At 34.0% G+C, this 18,939-nt stretch overlaps 1 protein-coding gene and 1 long non-coding RNA gene across 3 annotated transcripts; one reads left to right on the forward strand and one right to left on the reverse strand.

Moving 5' to 3' along the window:
* The first annotated feature begins 92 nt into the window (after nucleotides 1-92).
* LOC109788605 (C3H4 type zinc finger protein) lies at nucleotides 93-4,642 on the forward strand. Of its 2 annotated transcripts, none has more exons than XM_020347375.3 (5): nucleotides 93-308; nucleotides 720-1,243; nucleotides 2,030-2,158; nucleotides 2,338-2,623; nucleotides 4,165-4,642. In XM_020347375.3, the coding sequence occupies exons 2-5, from the start codon at nucleotides 759-761 to the stop codon at nucleotides 4,396-4,398; spliced, it is 1,134 nt and encodes a 377-aa protein (XP_020202964.1). In that variant the 5' UTR covers nucleotides 93-308; nucleotides 720-758; the 3' UTR covers nucleotides 4,399-4,642. The 2 variants fall into 2 exon arrangements, with proteins under 2 accessions (XP_020202964.1, XP_020202965.1); XM_020347376.3 differs by having other exon boundaries at nucleotides 100-308; nucleotides 2,033-2,158.
* Nucleotides 4,643-13,182: 8,540 nt separating this feature from the next.
* Nucleotides 13,183-15,296, reverse strand: LOC145958872 (uncharacterized). Its single transcript, XR_014434415.1, has 3 exons — nucleotides 14,912-15,296; nucleotides 14,722-14,820; nucleotides 13,183-13,367 (listed from the first exon to the last, which is right to left on the reverse strand). It is a non-coding gene; the product is annotated as an uncharacterized LOC145958872 (long non-coding RNA).
* Between the last annotated feature and the right edge of the window lie 3,643 nt (nucleotides 15,297-18,939).

Here is an 18,939-nt window from a genome sequence, read left to right on the forward strand (position 1 = left end):
ACCCAACCAATCTACCGGCGCGGCCTGCTCCTCTAACTTGGGCTGACCGTCCCTTTCAAAACTAAACAAAGCTTTTGTTGGAGTCGTTAAATGCAGACATTAACAAAACCAAAAATATGAAACAAAACAAAACAAAAAAAAAAATAAGAATAAAAAAAAAGTAAAAAACAAAAAAGACATTGCGAATTGGGAATTTATGAGGCAAGAAGAATGCAGCAATTGCAAAGCAAGGGTGTAGGAATGGGATTGAAAGGCCTTTGAGTCGTTCGTCCATTCCTTTCCCTTCTTCCATTTCCGTGATCGCCAAGGTACACTCTTTTTCTCACTCTCACCCTTAACACCATTTCCTTTTTCTCGTTTCAATTCCATTTTTATTCTTTGAGTGCCTTCTCGTTTTTGAATATCAGTCAACGCGTAATGCCCTTTCTTACGAATATGATTAACGTGTTTCTTTTCCTAATTAAACAAACCCTATAAGCTATCCCTCTTTTTTAACCATACAATTTCCACTATCAATCATTCTCACCAATCAAACATTGCTTCCCCACAAAACCCAGGTTTTAATTTCCAAACTTTGGTAGTTCATGTTGAGGAACATTTCACATTTGTCAATTGTGAGTTGTGAATTGTGAATTGTGAATTGTGATTGTAATTGTGATGCTGGTTATTCAACTCCATGCTTCCTTGGGAAGACTTTAATGGACTTTGTTTCACCACAGCTGCACCCTGAAGGTCCGTTGGACACTAACCCTTTGTTGATGGCGCACCCTACTCACCTTGTTATTGACATCACGGGGAGTTCCGGACCTTCCACATCTTCCTCTGATCCCCGTGATGTAGACTTTGGTGCTTTCAATTCTAGGACTAGGCGGCGAGGGGATAATGTGGCTAGGCATAGGAGTCCCTTGAATTCGGGGTTTTGGATATCTATTGAGTTGGTGATCACGGTTAGCCAGATTGTGGCGTCTCTTGTTGTTCTGTCTGTGTCAAGGCATGAGCATCCGCGTGCCCCCTTGTTTGCGTGGGTTGTTGGTTATGCATCTGGGTGTGTTGCTACGCTTCCTTTGCTCTATTGGCGTTATTATCATAATTGTCGCATTCGGGAGCACGAGTTGTCTCAGGCCTCTCAGAGGAGTAATGATTCTTCAGGGACACTTCTTTCTGATTCTGTTGCAATTGGAGGGGGAGATGTTCTGGCGTCCTCCAGAAGCAATCAGGACTCGTCGTGGCTGATGAATGCAAGGTATTGAGTTGCTATTTTGTTGTTAGTTAGTTGTTTTTGCTTAAATTCAAGTGTTTTGCTGTTTGCTGTTTTGTTTTGTCTTTGCATGATGCTGGAAGGGGTTAAAGATGTAGTGGTGAATGAGCTATAAGGCTTAATGTTTGTTTGTTCCTCTTTACTATTGTGGAAGATGGGTTTGAGAGCACAGGACTTGTTCAGAATTTGAACATTTTAGTCCACCTGTTTTAGCTTGTAAGGGCTCTGATTTAGACACCATTTCCCTCCCTCATTGTTCTGTATGATCAAATATATACGTATGTTACAAAGTGTTCTTGCCATGAACCCATTCCTCCTTGAGGTGCTTCCCTTCCAAACTAATTAAATTGTGGTAGTGATGGATTACTTTAATCCTTCAATACAATCGTTGTCTTAGTTTGGATAAGAAATAATATATTAGTACACAATCAGCATTCCTTGTTCCGATCGCATTTTATAAGAATAAGGTTTTCTTGGTGCTCATTTGCATTGCGTCGCTGTTTTTGTGCATTCGGAAATTTAGAAGTTGCATTTTCTTTTGGGGATTGTGTGGAGAGGGTATTATTGAGAACATGTGACTTTATTACAACCTAAAGAATTTACGAGACTCGGGAACCTATCTGTAACAATTAAGGAAAGAGTTAAGGTTGTTTCTTGACTTTTTCTGTTTGAGAGATTCGTTTTTTGAAAATTTATTGTTCAGTCATCAATGCCCATGACTTAATTTGGAAATAACTCATCAAGTTGCTAAGCTTGCCAACACTTGTTTAGCAGATTGAAGGTACTTGTGGAATACTTCAAAATTGCTGTAGATTGCTTTTTTGCTATATGGTTCGTTGTTGGTAATGTATGGATTTTTGGAGGACATTCATCTAATAATGAAGCGCCTAACTTGTACAGGTATAGCCTCTTAACAGCTCTTACATGTAAAAAATATTTCAAGAGATATAATCACTTATCTTCCAACAATTCTCTCATTAAGCTAGCAAAAATAAGCAATTATTTCTCCAAATTAAGCTGAACCAAACACAATGATTTTCAGAGCCTCCTGATTATATGTGCTTCCTTTTGCTTGGCAGGTTATGTGTAGTGTTTCTTACTTTTAGCTGTATCGGTTATGCTATGCCTTTCATTCTATGTGCAACAATTTGCTGCTGTCTGCCTTGTATAATTTCCATCCTTGGAGTTAGAGAGGATATAACACAAACCCGAGGTGCATCCTCTGAATCGATTAATGCTCTGCCAACTTATAAGTTCAAAATGAAGAAAAATAAGAACAAAGAGGAAATCAACTCAGCTGTTGGTGAAGGTGGAGTTGTGGCTGCAGGAACTGAAAAGGAACGAATGATCTCTGGAGAAGATGCAGTAAGTACAACCTGGTCTTTATTTATTCTGGATTCTTCCGTAAAACTTTATAACATCCTCGCATTGTTCCATTGTTTATCTACTTTCTAGCTCCAACTAGGGGTGGACAAAACGAACTAAACTGAACTGAACTTATAAAAATTATACTGAACTTAAAAGTAGTTCATATGAACTGAACTAAACTAAACATTAGTTCAGACGAACTGAACTGAACTATTCTTTTGTATCATTGAACTGAACTGAACTATACTATAAAAACTTGAACTGAACTGCAATTTAAACTGCATTAAACTTTCATGATATTTTGAATTGAACAATTTTGACTCATTGATCTATCAAAATAGGACACATTTGCCAACTTTACTTTATTTTCCATTTTATTTAAATTTTTCAAAGGAAAAAAATATAAAATTAAGTTAAACAAACTCAGTGAATTTTAAGCTTAAAAATAAGTAGTTCAAAATAACTCAATTGATCTGTTAAGTTCGAAAAAATTGATACAATTTTTCTTCAGATCACTTTTTTTCTAAAGCTTTGATTATTAAACTATCGAGCTAAATCATTAAGACATAACATGTTAAACACATTTAATTTTTATTCTTTTATAAAAATAGTTCAATTTTTATAATTCAGTTCAGTTTTTATAATTCAGTACAGTTTAACTTTACAACAGTTCAGTTTTTTTTAAACAGTTCAGTTCAGTTTTTTTACAAACAGTTTAGTTTTTTATAGTACAGTTCATCACCAGTTTAGTTCAGTTCGGTTCAGTTTAATTTTTTTTGCCCACCCCTAGCTCCACCATGTCCATTTGTATAAGAAAAAACTTATTCCTATGAAAAATCATGTATCTCGTAAAACTGGACTCTTTGTATTTGTCTATGGAGGAAACAACCTTATAAGGCTGTTCAAATTCTTCATATTTTGTTTCTTCAATTTACTGTGTAACCGTTGTCTCTTGGAAACTTTTTCCTGCCCATAAATCTTAAGATATTTATTGTCATATATTCTCAACCCATCAGGTAATTAGCAGTTGATTTGGTGTTACTGCTATTGCTATCAACTTTTGTTATTTGCTGGGCAAAAAATCTATAATCGCCTGCTTAGTTTATGTAATCATCGATATCCTGAATTGAGAGCCAGTTTCGTGCGTTACGGGTACTATGCAATTTCATGATGTAAATTGAAACTAAATAGGGAGGCCTTATTTTCCTACCTGATCATTCTCCGTTTTGTTTTGGATTAGTTTTTCCTATCTTTATTTTCTATCATTTTGGAAGTAATCATTTGGATATTGTCTGCTAGCCTTTGTCCCTTCCGAGCATTAGTGCATATGATTGTTCGAAATTCGAGGCCCTGGTTGCTTCCTACCCCAGCCTTTTGTTGAACTTGAATTATACTCCTAATTTTCAAGTGTCTCTGAATTAGTCTCTTACAGATCCTGTTCTTATATGCCTTCTTGTACCACGACTTTAACTCTTTCTTTCTTTGTTTTGTGATGATTTCAATTATCTTTCACGCTGAATGAGTTTTGTTTGCGACAGGTTTGCTGCATCTGCCTGGCAAAGTATGAAAATAATGATGAGCTGAGAGAATTGTCTTGTTCTCATCTTTTTCACAAAGACTGTGTCGACAAGTGGTTGAAGATAAATGCTTTATGCCCCCTTTGCAAGAGTGAGGTTGGTGAGAACGTAACAAGATCAGTCTCTAGGGAAGAGGCCAACCAACATCAGGGTGAAAGCAGTGTTGAGAATGGCCTCACTAATACCTCATTGTGATGTAGTTTATATACATACAGTCATATGCAGTCTTTTGTGTTGTAAAGCTTTTCCTTTGCCGCCAACTCTTCCTTTGATGGATGTATGATCCTTAGGTCATTCATTCCATTTCATTTTTGTTCATATGTTAACTTGCTGGAACTTAAGTTTGGCTGATACGTGGATATGGCCTTCTGTATCCTGCTGTCTATGCAGCTGAATTATAAGTGAATGGAAATGATACTTGCAGAGGTTTTGTTTCAAATAGCTCACAAAGTTCAAGAGAAAGGGAAAACAAGAAAAAGAATGATAGAGAGCAGATTTGTGAATGTGAATATCAGAAGAAAAGAAGTAATACATGTATACAACTTGTACAACGAAGAGAGAGAAATTTAAAATGTAATAAATGATTTTTTGAGGTATCATTGTAGTCATTTCATTACTCACAAAGTGAAGTCTCTCATCCACCAAACAGGTATATCAATTTATATGAGATTGTTATGACTTAATCAATAGTTTTGAGTTAGTATTATTATTTTTAATTATATTATTGGTACAAATTATCTATTATCTATTAATTTTATTAATGATTAATCTCTATTGAATCTTTTCTCACGATCACCTTTTTTTATATATAAAACTTGAACTCAAGACCTTACTTAAAGAAATCAAGTATAGTATTATTTAGGTTAATGACCTATTGGTACTTAAGTTTAAGGCGTAGGTATGTAATTGTTTTAATCACTCAACTATAGTGTTTTGTCATTATGTAATTGTTGTATGATTCAAACAAGATCGTCTTTAGTAGAAGGTATTTATGACTTTTAAATATAAAAATAGTGAATTTTATTTTCATATGTATATGAATTGAGAATTTTTTATTCAAATAATATATTTTTTAAAAAAATTTACACAAATAGAAACTTTGTAAAATTTATTTTTCTAACTAGCACCATTTACTGTGCACTTTTTTTTTTATAATTTTTTTCGTGTTTTGCAACGGTCCGTTCTGCAACCAGAACGGGCCGTTCCGCTTGAACATGCGTTAATTTTGCATCTGAAACGGCCCGTTCCAAAGTCAGAACGGGCCGATCTGACACCCAGAACGGGCCGTTCTAAAACTTGAACGAGCCATTCTAAACAACGTTTTTAGGCCTTTTTAGAAGTTTAGAACGGGTCGTTCTGGTTTTGGAATAGCCTGTTCTGGCGAAGAGGGGAATGTTATATTCAAAATGTTATTTTAGACCTTTAAACCATGCATTGATGGTTTTTCCTTCTGCAAACTAATTGTTCAAGTTGATGAAACCTTTTTATATGGCAAATACAAAGGTACGTTATTGGTTGCAGTTACGCAAGATGGTCGCAACAACATAATTTTTATTCCATTTGCTGTTGTTGAAGGTGAAACTAGTGATGCATGATTTTTTTTCTCTTAAGAACTTAAGAAGGTATGTAACACCGCAAGACGGGTTGTGCCTAATTTCTGATCGTCATGAGGCTATTCGAAGTGCATACTCAAGAAATGGAAGTGGTTGGACAAAAAATAATTTTGTCCATGTCTATTGTATTCGACACATTGCACAAAACTTCATGCGACGATTCAAAAATGCAGCACTGAAGAAGGATGTCGTCAACATGGGTAATTTTATCATTACTTTTTTAAAAATATTTAATAATTAGTTTTTATTATTTAATTATTATTTTTTTCAGTCTATGTGATGATTGAACCTAGACTCTTTTACTATTACAACATAGTAAGAGATACTAATGCTGAAACAACCCAATGGTTAGACATTCCTAGGGAAAAATGGATACTAGCATGGGATAATGGATGATGTTGGGGACACATGACAACAAACCTAACTGAGTCTATTAATTCTGTATTGAAGAAAACACGAAATATGCCAATTTGTTCTATGGTAATGGCCACATACACTCGTTGCAACAAATTTTTCGTTCAAAGAGGTAGGGAAGTGGATGCAATGATTAATGTTGGGCATGTCTACTCGAAAATTGCAAGTAAAATTATTCAAGATGCACAGTCCAAGGCAAATACTCATAGAGTTATCACCTTTGACAGATTAAGCACTATTTCTAGTGAAAGAAACGCAACATTCGAGAGAAGTTCGACCCATTGGGAGATTTACAATAAGGCTAGATGAAATGTGGTGTGATTGTGGCAAGTTTAGAAAGTTCATATCCCTTGCTCTCATGTACTCGCTTCATGCTTACATGCACGTCACAACTATCAAACCTACATATCTCCCATATATACCTTACAACAAGTTGCAAAGGTATACGAAGGACAGTTTGGAGAGCTCCGACATGAAGTTTATTGGTTTACTTACACTGGTCCAACTATGTGGCCAAATCCAGAACTCAAGAGGACTTCTAAGGGTCGGCCAAAGTCTAGCAGGATTGGAACAAAGATGGATATTAGAGAACAACATAATCGTGTAAAAAATTATTCCTATTGTCATACCTCTAGTCACACTAAGAAGACATATCCAAATATTGGTTATAAATTTAGTTCCCGTCACCATTGATTTTATTGTTATAATGAGTTTTAATAAATTTATTTAGTTATATTTATAATGTTAATATTCAATAAATTTAATTGCTTGATGTTACTCTTTGAGATTACGTTGTATTTGTGTTGAAAGGGTAAATTGTGTTCGCTGCAATGTTAAGTTTGAAGCTAGATTTAAAAGAAACACTTTTGAAGTATGAAACTATAGTGTCTAAACTTAAAAACACGAGATGATAATAATGAGACCTTGTCTTAATAGATTCTAAACTTGTATGAGTCAAACTGTGGCTAATAATGAAAAATTTGGATAACTTGCAGATCACACTATGAAAACATGTTCAAATAATGTATAATTATAATAGTTTATAAGCTAAACATTAAAATTCATATTACATTGATAAAAAAAAAGGTATAGTTCATAGAATTGGGCAGAACGGCCCGTTTTAAACTACTAAAAAGGGTTAAAATCTCTAGTTTAGAATGGGCCGCTCCAACATTGAGGTTATGTGAAAAATTCAACTCTAGAATGACCCGTTATGATTTAAGAACAGGTCATTCCAGTTGCAAAAAAAAAAAAAACACGACGAGGATGCATGCAGAACGGACCGTTCTAATTGCAAAATTCCTAGTTTACCTAGATATGTAAACAGTAAATGGTGTTAGTTGGGGAAATAAATTTGCACCGTTACTATTTAGGTAAATTTATTTTAAAAATATATTATTTGAGTAAAAAATTTCTATAAATTGATATGTTTCTATTTTCAATATTTTTGACATGAAAAAGTATCATAAAATTATTGAAAAAATTTAAATATGCTATTATGTGTTAATTAATTTACATAAACTTATTAAATTATTTAATATATCGACATAAATTGCACTCAAATATTATGATAAAATAGTTTGCTTAATTATTAATTTTTCAACACATTTTGTGTAATATATTTTATAAAATTAATAGTAATATATTATATTATAATTACTAGTATATTATTAAGACAAATTTTGTTATGTTATTTTTTGTTTTGACATAAAACTTGCTCCAAACATATTAAATAACTTAATGACATTGAAAATTAAAATAATGTAGGAATAAATTTCTAGTTAATATGGTATGTGTGCAAAATATTTATTGTCCTTGCTTATAACGTCCTCTTTATATATATAGAGAGAGATCAAGAATCTATTTACTTGAAGAGTAAGTCTATTTAGACTTATTTCATTTAATAATTTATGTTCTACATCAAATTTTAACGATTTTTAATGCATGGATCAAATCTATAATTTTTTTAAAAAATTAAAAATTATTTGATACTTCATTTTATTAATTCAAATCAATGTATAAAATAATTTTATGATTATCCGTCAATTTGAATTAATAAGATGAAGTATTAAATTATTTTCAATTTTTTTTTTTAAAATTTGCAGACTTGATTTATGTATTAAGAACTTTAAATTCAACGGTTGGATCGTTGAAATTTAATATAAAATATGAGTTATTGAATAAAATAAGTCTAGGTAAACTTACTCCTAGAGTAAACGAATCATTCCTCATAAATAAATAAATATATATATATATATATATATATATATATATATATATATATATAACTTAAATACATAATTCATCAATATTAAGAAAAATAGTTAATATAGTTGAAAATAATAAATTTGTCATATTTTTATAAATTTTTTTCAAAATTATCCTTATACCATTTTTCTCTTATGATTAATATTTATCTTTTAACCAATTAATATTTGTATCTATATTATTTCTCTTTCCTAATTAATATTATTCTCTATTTTAACCAATTAAAGTGTATTAAATAGTCTATAATTAATATATTTTACTAAATTAAAAAAATATAGTTTAATTTAAAGTATTTTAATCTAAAAATAATTAATAAATAAATAAATATAGATTGAGTCTTGAATAAAAGAACAAAAAATTATTTAAAATTAAGTCTTATTAATAAGAACAAAGATTTTAATTAATGTGTATTGAAGAATGTTGATCACTTTAAATGAGATTTTTTCTTTCAATCAAAACTCAGTTTGAGACCTTAAAAAATTATTTTTATGTTCTAATTAGACCAATATATAGTTTAAGTGCATAAATAGTAAAAATAATGCGTGTAATGTGCAGAGTAAAAATTTAATTAGAAATTTTCTTTATATATATATATATATATATTAATTATAAAAAATTATATATTCCCTCTTTTATTAAGTATAAAATTTTCTTTAATTAATTTCACACATATTCAAAAAATTGATTAATGGCATTAAATTGTAACAATAACTTTTATTAATTTTACAAAATTACCTTTACAATTATTGGACTTATAATTTCAATTTTTTTACTTAATTACTTTTACATTAATAAATTAATTTGTGCAAGTTATGTTCTTTAATCCATAAAAGAGAAAATAATTCCTTTAAAAAAAGAGAAAATAATTTTATCTTAATAAAACATAACATTTATTGTAAATTAATTAAAGATATTTTAGTCAAAATATTTATTGCTATAATCAGTCTCATGTATATATAAATTAAAATAACTATTTTGAATAAGATTTTTTTTGTGTTCATCCCTGGAGTATCCACCACCAATAACTTCAAAGGGTGGGATAGCTGACCCTAAGATTTAACGCGACTGCATACACAAGGCAGGATTTGAACCCCTGACCTTACTTAAGGGTGAATCAAGCCCTACCGCTGAACCACACGCTTGGGATTACTATTTTGAATAAGATTCTTTTTAGAGAGCATTACTAGTAATAGTGTTTTTAACCTTTTTCTTTGAGACTTTTTTTTAAAATATATTATTTTTTAAAATTATTTATTTATTTTATTTGGACCAATTTTTATTTACGTAAATAACTCATTTTGTGGTCCTAGTGAGAAATCGGTTATTGGATAACCGATAACCGATTTCTCACTTGGGTTTTTTTTTCTTTTCTTTTTTTTTGTTTTTTGATTTTCAGAATTTTTAGAAAAATATTTTTTTTTGTTTTTTATTTTTTTGATTTTCAGATTTTTAAAAACTATAATTAATTTTAATTTTAAAATTTATGTATAATATTTTAAATTTATGTTAAAAATAAAAATAATGTTAAAACTTAATTATTTTATTAAAAAATTTATTTAAAAAATAGAGATAATTTAATTTAGAATTCACAACTTTAAATAAGAACAAGCAATGAAAGCGGTTAAAAGATATATTGACTAAACAATGAAGTTAGACAACTAATGTTATATAATTTAGGGTTTATATTATTCATCTACTATGTTTGAAGTTTGTTTAAATTTTTTTTAAAGTCATTTTCATTTTAATAATGTAACCGTTATAATTATTGTACTTAATATATAATGTCATTAATATTAAATAAAATAATATTATCATTTATTTAATCATAAATTTAATTATCTATAATTATTAATACAAAATCAATATATTTAATATTAAATTACATTATTCACTTTTCTATATTTAATAAATTTAATTTAAATAATAAAATCAATTTAAAAATCATGAAATTTAAAAATAAGTATAATATTAATTTCATTTTAAATATTATTCTTTAATAATTATTTAAGTTAAATATTAAACATATTTTTCATATTCAAAAAATTAAAATAATTTGTTTTTATTTTTAAATTCTGAAGAAAAAAAAAAAACCAAGTGAGAAATCAGTTACTCAGTAACCGATTTATTAAAGGGATTTTGAATTTTTTTTTTTAAATCCTATTGAGAAATTAGTTACCTAGTAACTGATTTCTCACCTGGACCACAAAATAGGTTATTTAAGTAAATTAAAATTGGTTTTGGTTATTTAAATAAGTAATGAAAATAATAATAATATATTTACAAAAAAAGTCTTTTCTTTGATGAGAATAATTTTATTTTATTTTTCTTAACTTGTTATCTCTTTTTCTGAAAAAAAAAACTTGGTATCTCTTTTAGTTTATTATTTTCATTTTATTTCTAAATTAAATGTCAATATTTTAAAAAATATTAATAATTAAAAATGACATGACAATATAAATTATATATACTAAATATATTTTTTATTGCAAATTTTAATTATAATACAATTGATATATATTTATGATAAAATTTTAATTATATAAAATAAAATCCACCTTTGATATATATATATATATATTTATTTTTTATTTTTGAAGGGTTCACCTTATATCTTGGACTTATCGATATACTACTTTAAAATAATCTTATAAAATTTGAATTTTTTTTTTAAATAAGTGTCTTACATGTAAAGATAAAAAGAGTAATTAAAAACAAATTTAAATTTTTAATGAAATTTTGTTATAATAAATTATTATATAATTGAAAAAAAAAAAAATTTCATCACTGTGAGTTTAAAAGTATGTATCCAGTTAAAATTTATTCCATACATGTCTTTTAAAATAACTATTATAAAAGTAATTTTTTTGAATAACTTTAATTTAAAGTATCAATAATATAAATTCCTGTCATTTCGTCATTTAATCAGACTATTATTTATGATTTGATTGCTGATTTGTTTAATTGTTACTTAAAAATTTGTGTTTATTTACGGTCATTTTTCATTAATTAATAATGTGAAAATTAATTATTAAGATATTATAATTAATTAACTTATATAATAATTTATTATTTTTTAAATAATCATGATATTGATATGAAGTATCTTTTTTTTTTTTTTTGGTAAAATATGAAAGATAAACAAAGCAAACAACTCAAGACATAGAGTCTCTCCCTAAAGGAAGTAAAATAAAGTCTGGAGGACTCCTCCAAAATACATTGGAACCTAAGTTCCCTACACCCCAAGTAGCAAGCGTATGAGCTACTAAATTAATCTCTCGAGGAATATGACTTACGTAAACTACCCAATCCCGAGCAAGAAGTTGCTGAACACGACAAATAACATCATAATGCTTGTGCAGGTAATCTCTGTCCGTTGGCCGATCTTGAAACAACTTTACAGCTCCCAGGCAATCACTTTCACAAATCACCATCCGAAAACCACCATCCCAACAAAACACTAGGCCCTCCTCCAAGGCCAACAACTCAGCACGTAACGCATCCCCATGTAAGACTCCACGCGAAAAGCCCCCGCCACATACCTGCCCAATCACGGATGACTCCACCCATTCCCATAATGATATTTTTTAATTAAATTAACTTAGATAAGAAATATAAACCGTTATTGTTTATATCAATCAATATTAATTAACAATCCATTATCTCACACATGTACACACTAAAATTAAAAGATGAACTACAATAAACTTTTAAATATTATTTATTTATTTTTATAAAAATAAAATTTAATTGGATTGAATTCAATTTCAAGACACTATTATAAATAGGAGTATATTCACCTACGTATTTCATAGAATAAATATTTATTATTTATGGCTAAAATTAATAATATATTATGTATAAAAATAAATATTATATTTAAATATATAAAATATATTTAAAATTTGTATGAATAAATATTTTAAGCATATAAATTATATTTTATATTTAAGATAAATATTTTAGTTTACAACTAAAGATTATTTAACTTGTGTAATGTAACGACCCGCCATAACCATCACATTACGAAATAATACTACACACTACTAAAATTTATTCTAAAATAATATAATAAATATATTTACAACACAAGTTGCCATGCAAGCAACCAACAACACCCAGTTATATACAACAAAATATGCTACTATAAGGCATTCACTTTAGACACCTCATATGGCCTCTAGCAGCTATCTCCCATCCTATTCCTGCCCTGCTCTCATACATCGTATGATCATTGTAGTACAAATTACATGGAAACATGCAAGGGTAAGCTAAAGACAATAAACAACTCATAATAATTAAATATGTAGCACAACAACTATATAATCATCTTCACCTCCAACACAAAGGACAAACAACACATATACTACACATCTTAACATCATTTCAACTTAATTCAACATACTAATACTGATCAACACAATATCAACACCTCAACACAACTATTATACAAACCATCATAATAGTTACCATGTTCAACACAACAACCAACACATGTATTACACACCTCTCAAAAACAAATATTTAAAAGCAACTTACAACACACAACACTTTAACAACACATCAACACATACAACTCATATTGTAACGACCCGCCACGGTCTCTACACTTAGTGGAATCGCACTACAACTAGTTAACTAAGAGAATATTAAACTGGATAACACATACATACAGACATAAATATAAAGATCGAAATAATTAAGTTTCTGTATATAAAATATAGCACCATATATGTACAGTCATCCCAAAATATTCCTTAGTGCCGGTCAAGCACTGACAAAAAAAAAATGTTACCCAGAATGGTAACTCAAAACACGAGACTCAGCTCCTCGTCTCACAACGATCATCTCTACTCCCAAGCTATCCCTGACCTGCTCCCATACCAAGTATGATCATCGCAGTTCCACCACATAGAAAACAAAAGGGTAAGCTAGAATTCAAAGATCAATAATACAAGTACAGAATAAAAATTCTATACTACACATGCATCCCAAATCCTGTCCCTAAGGAACCTTTCATCTCAATCAATCATTCATTCACCAAACATGAAGTCAAACACCACACTTCATCATATTAATAATCATGCAATGAATGCAACTCATGACAGATAGACATACATATCAATCATCTAATGCGTCGTCACGCATACACCTAGGAGATCTCCATAACAATAGAGCTGTATAAGTGACATTCCATCCTACCGAAACCACCCCAACCGTTTTCACGCCCAATGCGCCCGCTCGGTCACAGCTAAACAGGATATATAATCCTCACTCGGGTTTACTCGGATGATGTCACTTACACACTTGGAAGTCCAGATCCACCGTCAGGTATAGCACAGCTGGGTACGGGCTTACCACGACCTTGGCATGCATTAACCAAGTCAATTGTGGAGTTCGCCCACCGACTATCCGCAAGGATCCACGCACCTTCCCGAGTACTTGGTTAAGGGAATAACCCTCGACCTCATACCCCGCTCCAACACTAGCTAAGGACTTAGAGGAGACTCACCCAACCCAGTGGCCTATCTGAGCACCACTCTCCCAAATCCAGTGGCCTCCCAGAGCACCACTCTCATATATCAGTGGCCTATCCAAGCACCACTCTCAAGAGACTCTATGTGAGCTCTTCCAGTTCGAAATATTTTTCCTCTCCTCAAGTCCTAGGCTAGACTCATGCCATAGGCATCACATGCAATCATGCATCATACATCATAATGGTCTGCCCACCATCATGATCAACAACCATACACATGTCATAAGACATCACATGCAATCATGCATCATACATCATAATGGTCTGCCCACCATCATGATCAACAACCATACACATGTCATAAGACATCACATGCAATAATGCATCATACATCATAAATGGTCTACCTACCATTATGATCAATACATACCATATGAACGTATCATATTCAAACATTCATATATATCATCACAAAGCATACATATGAATCACACCTCACCATACATCATATATCATACATACATGATCTAAAACTTCAACTTTAAACATGCATAAGCATCAATTCATTCATAAATATATTCAAGCATAGTGCCGTCAACTCGCGCCTGGCCTAACACCAACCCAAGAGCTCTAAGCTCTTCCACGCCTGACACGCTCAACCTGCGCCCGGCCTAAAACTATTCAGAGAGTTCAAAACTCTCATCCAAACTAACAAATTCAGCCACATGCAAACAATCTAGCTTCCCTTACCTGAAGATTGGCTCAGATAGCCAAAGACTGAATCAAAAGTATAATTTCCCCTCGAGGCTCAACTCGAAACTTCAGTCCTCCCAAAACAAGCTTTCTAATCTGAAATTCAAGAAAAGACAGAAGGAGTTATTGATCTAGAGGAGAAAAGGAGTTAAATAGAGAAATTTGGGAGAGAAAGGAGCTCACTGACCCAGAGACCTTCTCTCTAAAACTTCTCTCTAGAACCATAACTCCTCACGGCCCCCCCTTCACCCCTATTTATAGGCAATCCGGAGTGGCCAGAACGGCCCGTACCGATACCGGAACGGCCCGTTCTGAACTCCCAGATCACGCACAAAATCCACGCCCAGAACGGCCCGTTCTGAAAACAGAACGGCCCGTTCCGGGACTCATCCAGAACGGCCCGTTCTCCCTCAGGAACAGCCCGTTCTCCCTCCGGAACGGCCCATTCTCCCTCCGGAACGGCCCGTTCTCCTTCCTAGAACGGCCCGTTCTCCTTGCCGGAACGGCCCGTTCTCAACTACAATATGTAGTTCAATTCAGTAGTGTGGAACGGCCCGTTCTGGGCTACTGAATCAGCCTTTTTTTTTTTTTTTTTTTTTTTTTTTTACAATGTTACGATACTCCCCAACAAATAAGAATTTTCATCCCCGAAAATAGGCTTACCTGAAAAGAGGAATGGATACTGTTCCTTGAACCGACTCTCTTCTTCCCAGGTTGCCTCACTAGTAGCTGCATCCCAAAGAATCTTCACTAAGCTAATAGACTTGCCTCGAAGCTCTTTCAACTTGTGATCAATTACAGCTACCGGTCTCTTCTCGTAAGTCAAGTTTTCTCTAACTTGCACCTCATCCATCTCTATCACGTGACTCGGGTCTCTGATGTACTTCCTCAACTGTGAAACGTGAAACACATCATGCAGGTTGGACAGAATCGGAGGTAACGCCAACTGATAAGCTACTGGACCTACACGACGAAGGATCTGATAAGGACCAATGAACTTCGGTGTGAGTTTCTTGGCCCTTACAGCCCTTCCCACTCCAGTAGTGGGTGTCACCCTGAGAAACACATGCTCTCCCTCCTCAAACTCTAGAGGTCTCCTCCTCTTATCAGCATAAGACTTTTGTCGATTCTGAGTAGCTCTCAACCTCTCCTCAATCTGTCTCACCATCTCAGTAGTCTGAAGAACTAACTCTGGACCAACCACTACTGACTCACCCTCCTGATACCAACATAATGGAGTCCTACACCTCCTGCCATATAGAGCCTCAAAAGGTGCCATGCCAATACTCGCATGATAACTATTATTATAGGTAAACTCTACCAATGGCAACACCTCCTCCCAGCTACCCAGATGGTCCAACACACAAGCTCTCAGAAGATCCTCTAGTGACTGAATTGTCCTTTCCGACTGACCATCTGTCTGTGGATGATAGGCGGAACTCAACCTCAATCTCGTTCCCAACGCCTGATGTAGAGTCTGCCAAAACCTTGAAGTAAACCTTGGATCTCTGTCAGAAATAATACTGGAAGGCACTCCATGCAGCCGTACTATCTCTCGGATATATAACTGTGCAAGCCTCTCCAAGGACCACCTCTTGTTGACAGGAAGAAAATGAGCACACTTTGTCAACCTATCAACAATCACCCAGATAGAGTCACTGTTCCTAGTTGTCCTAGGCAATCCAACCACAAAGTCCATAGTGACACTATCCCACTTCCACTCAGGAATCTCCATCAACTGTAAAACCCCTCCGGGCCTCTGATGCTCAATCTTCGCCTTCTGACAAGTCAAACAAGCGGCTACAAACTCTGCTATCTCCTTCTTCATACCAGGCCACCAAAAACTTTTCTTGATGTCTTGATACATCTTAGTCATACCAGGATGTATGCTAAGACGACTCATGTGTCCCTCCTCTAGAACAACTCTCCTCAACTCTGAATCACAAGGCAGACAAATTCGACCTCTGAATCTTAGAATCCCATCAGTACCAAGCTCAAAACCAGCTGCCCTCTCAGTACCAAGTAATCCCAAAGTCCTTAACAACTCTGGATCCTGTAACTGTTTAGTTCCCACCTGCTTCAAGAACTCATTAGTTATGGTGATCATACCACAGCTAATGTGATCCTGAACAACCTCCACCTCTAGTCTCAAATCTCGGAACTGTTCAATCAACTCCAACTCCCTAATCATCATAGCCGACATGTGAATGGATTTCCTACTCAATGCATCAGCTACCACATTCGCCTTTCCAGGATGATACATCAACTGGAAATCGAAGTCCTTTAGAAATTCCATCCACCTCCTCTGCCTCATATTCAACTCTTTCTGGTCAAACAGATATTTCAAACTCTTGTGATCACTGTATACACTGAATCTCGCACCATACAGATAGTGCCTCCACGACTTCAAGGCAAATACCACAGCTGCAAGCTCCAAATCATGAGTAGGATAATTTCTCTCATGGGTCTTCAGTTGCCTCGAAGCATATGCCACTACTCTCCCTCCCTGCATCAACACACAACCTAACCCCTGGTGAGAAGCATCACAGAACACATCAAAATGCTCACCAGTGTTAGGTAACACCAAAATTGGAGAAGTGGTTAACCGTCTCTTTAGTTCCTGAAAACTCTGCTCACAAGCGTCCGTCCAAACAAAAGGTTGATCTTTTCGAGTCAGTTGAGTCAAAGGCATTACTATTCGAGAAAAACCCTCAATGAACCTCCGATAGTAACCCGCCAACCCAAGAAAACTCCTAATCTCTGTAGCAGTCATCGGACGCTCCCACTGAATCACAGCCTCCACCTTGGCTGGATCTACTGCAATCCCCTCTGCCGATATCACATGCCCCAAAAATCTCACCTCGGACAACCAAAACTCACACTTGGACAGTTTGGCATACAACTGTCTCTCTCTTAACACCTCCAAAACCGACCTCAAATGCTCACGGTGATCTTCCAATGATCTAGAATACACCAAAATATCATCAATGAAGACCACCACAAATCTGTCCAAGAACGGTCTAAAGATCCTGTTCATGTAATCCATGAACACTGCTGGAGCATTAGTGACACCAAAAGGCATCACCACATACTCATAGTGACCATACCTAGTCCTAAAGGCAGTCTTCGGTATGTCACTCTCCTTCACCCTAATCTGGTGATATCCGGATCTCAAATCAATCTTTGAAAACACTGAAGCTCCCCTCAGCTGATCCATCAAATCATCAATCCTTGGAAGGGGATATTTATTCTTTATCGTTAATTTATTCAGCTGCCGATAATCAACACACAAACGGGCCCCACCATCTTTCTTCTTCACTAACAGTACCGGAGCACCCCAAGGAGAAACACTGGGCCTCACCATCTGTTTCTCCAACAAATCCTCAATTTGTGTCTTCAACTCTACCAACTCAGCTGGAGCCATCCTATAAGGAGCCACTGATACCGGTCCTGCACCTGGTACCAGATCAATGCTAAACTCAACATCACGCCTGGGTGGCAATCCTGGCACATCATCTGGAAACACCTCAGGAAATTCACTGACAATCTCGATCCCAGCGATAGCTCTCTCTGTCTCAATACTCAAAGTTGCAAACAACATGAAGCACTCAGCTCCATCCCTCATCAACTGCTCAGCCTGACCCGTTGATACCAACACCTCATCCTCCAACTGAGGAAACATCAACTCTCTCCGAGCACAATCTATAAGGATGTGATGGGCAGATAACCAATCCATTCCTAAGATTATGTCGATATCCACCATGGGCAACACAATCAGGTTCACTCGGAACCTCCTACCAGACACCTCTATCGGGCATCTCACACACATCTCCGACGTCACCACAGAAACTGAAGCCGGAGTAGACACAAACAAATCAACATGCAAGGAAGATACTGACAAACCCAATCTCTTCACACAATCAACAGAAATAAAAGAATGCGTGGCTCCAGAATCGAATAAAAATAAAACATCCTCACCTGCTGCCTTCCCCTTTCCCTTCACTAAGTCTGATGAAGTAGAAGCCTCTGCACCTGACAATGCAAACACTCTCCCCGCAGCTGTAGGTCTGGGTGGCCTCGGGGCACTCCCAGATGAAGTCGCCGGTGTCTGACAATCTCTAGAGATGTGGCCTGGCCTACCACATCTGAAGCAAACATTCCCCGGAAGGGAACAATCTCTCACCATATGTGCTCCTCCACATCGATAACACCGCA

This window comes from Cajanus cajan, chromosome 6 (genome assembly GCF_000230855.2).
Source record: "Cajanus cajan strain Asha chromosome 6, NIPB_CcT2T_4, whole genome shotgun sequence".
NCBI lineage: Eukaryota > Viridiplantae > Streptophyta > Magnoliopsida > Fabales > Fabaceae > Cajanus > Cajanus cajan.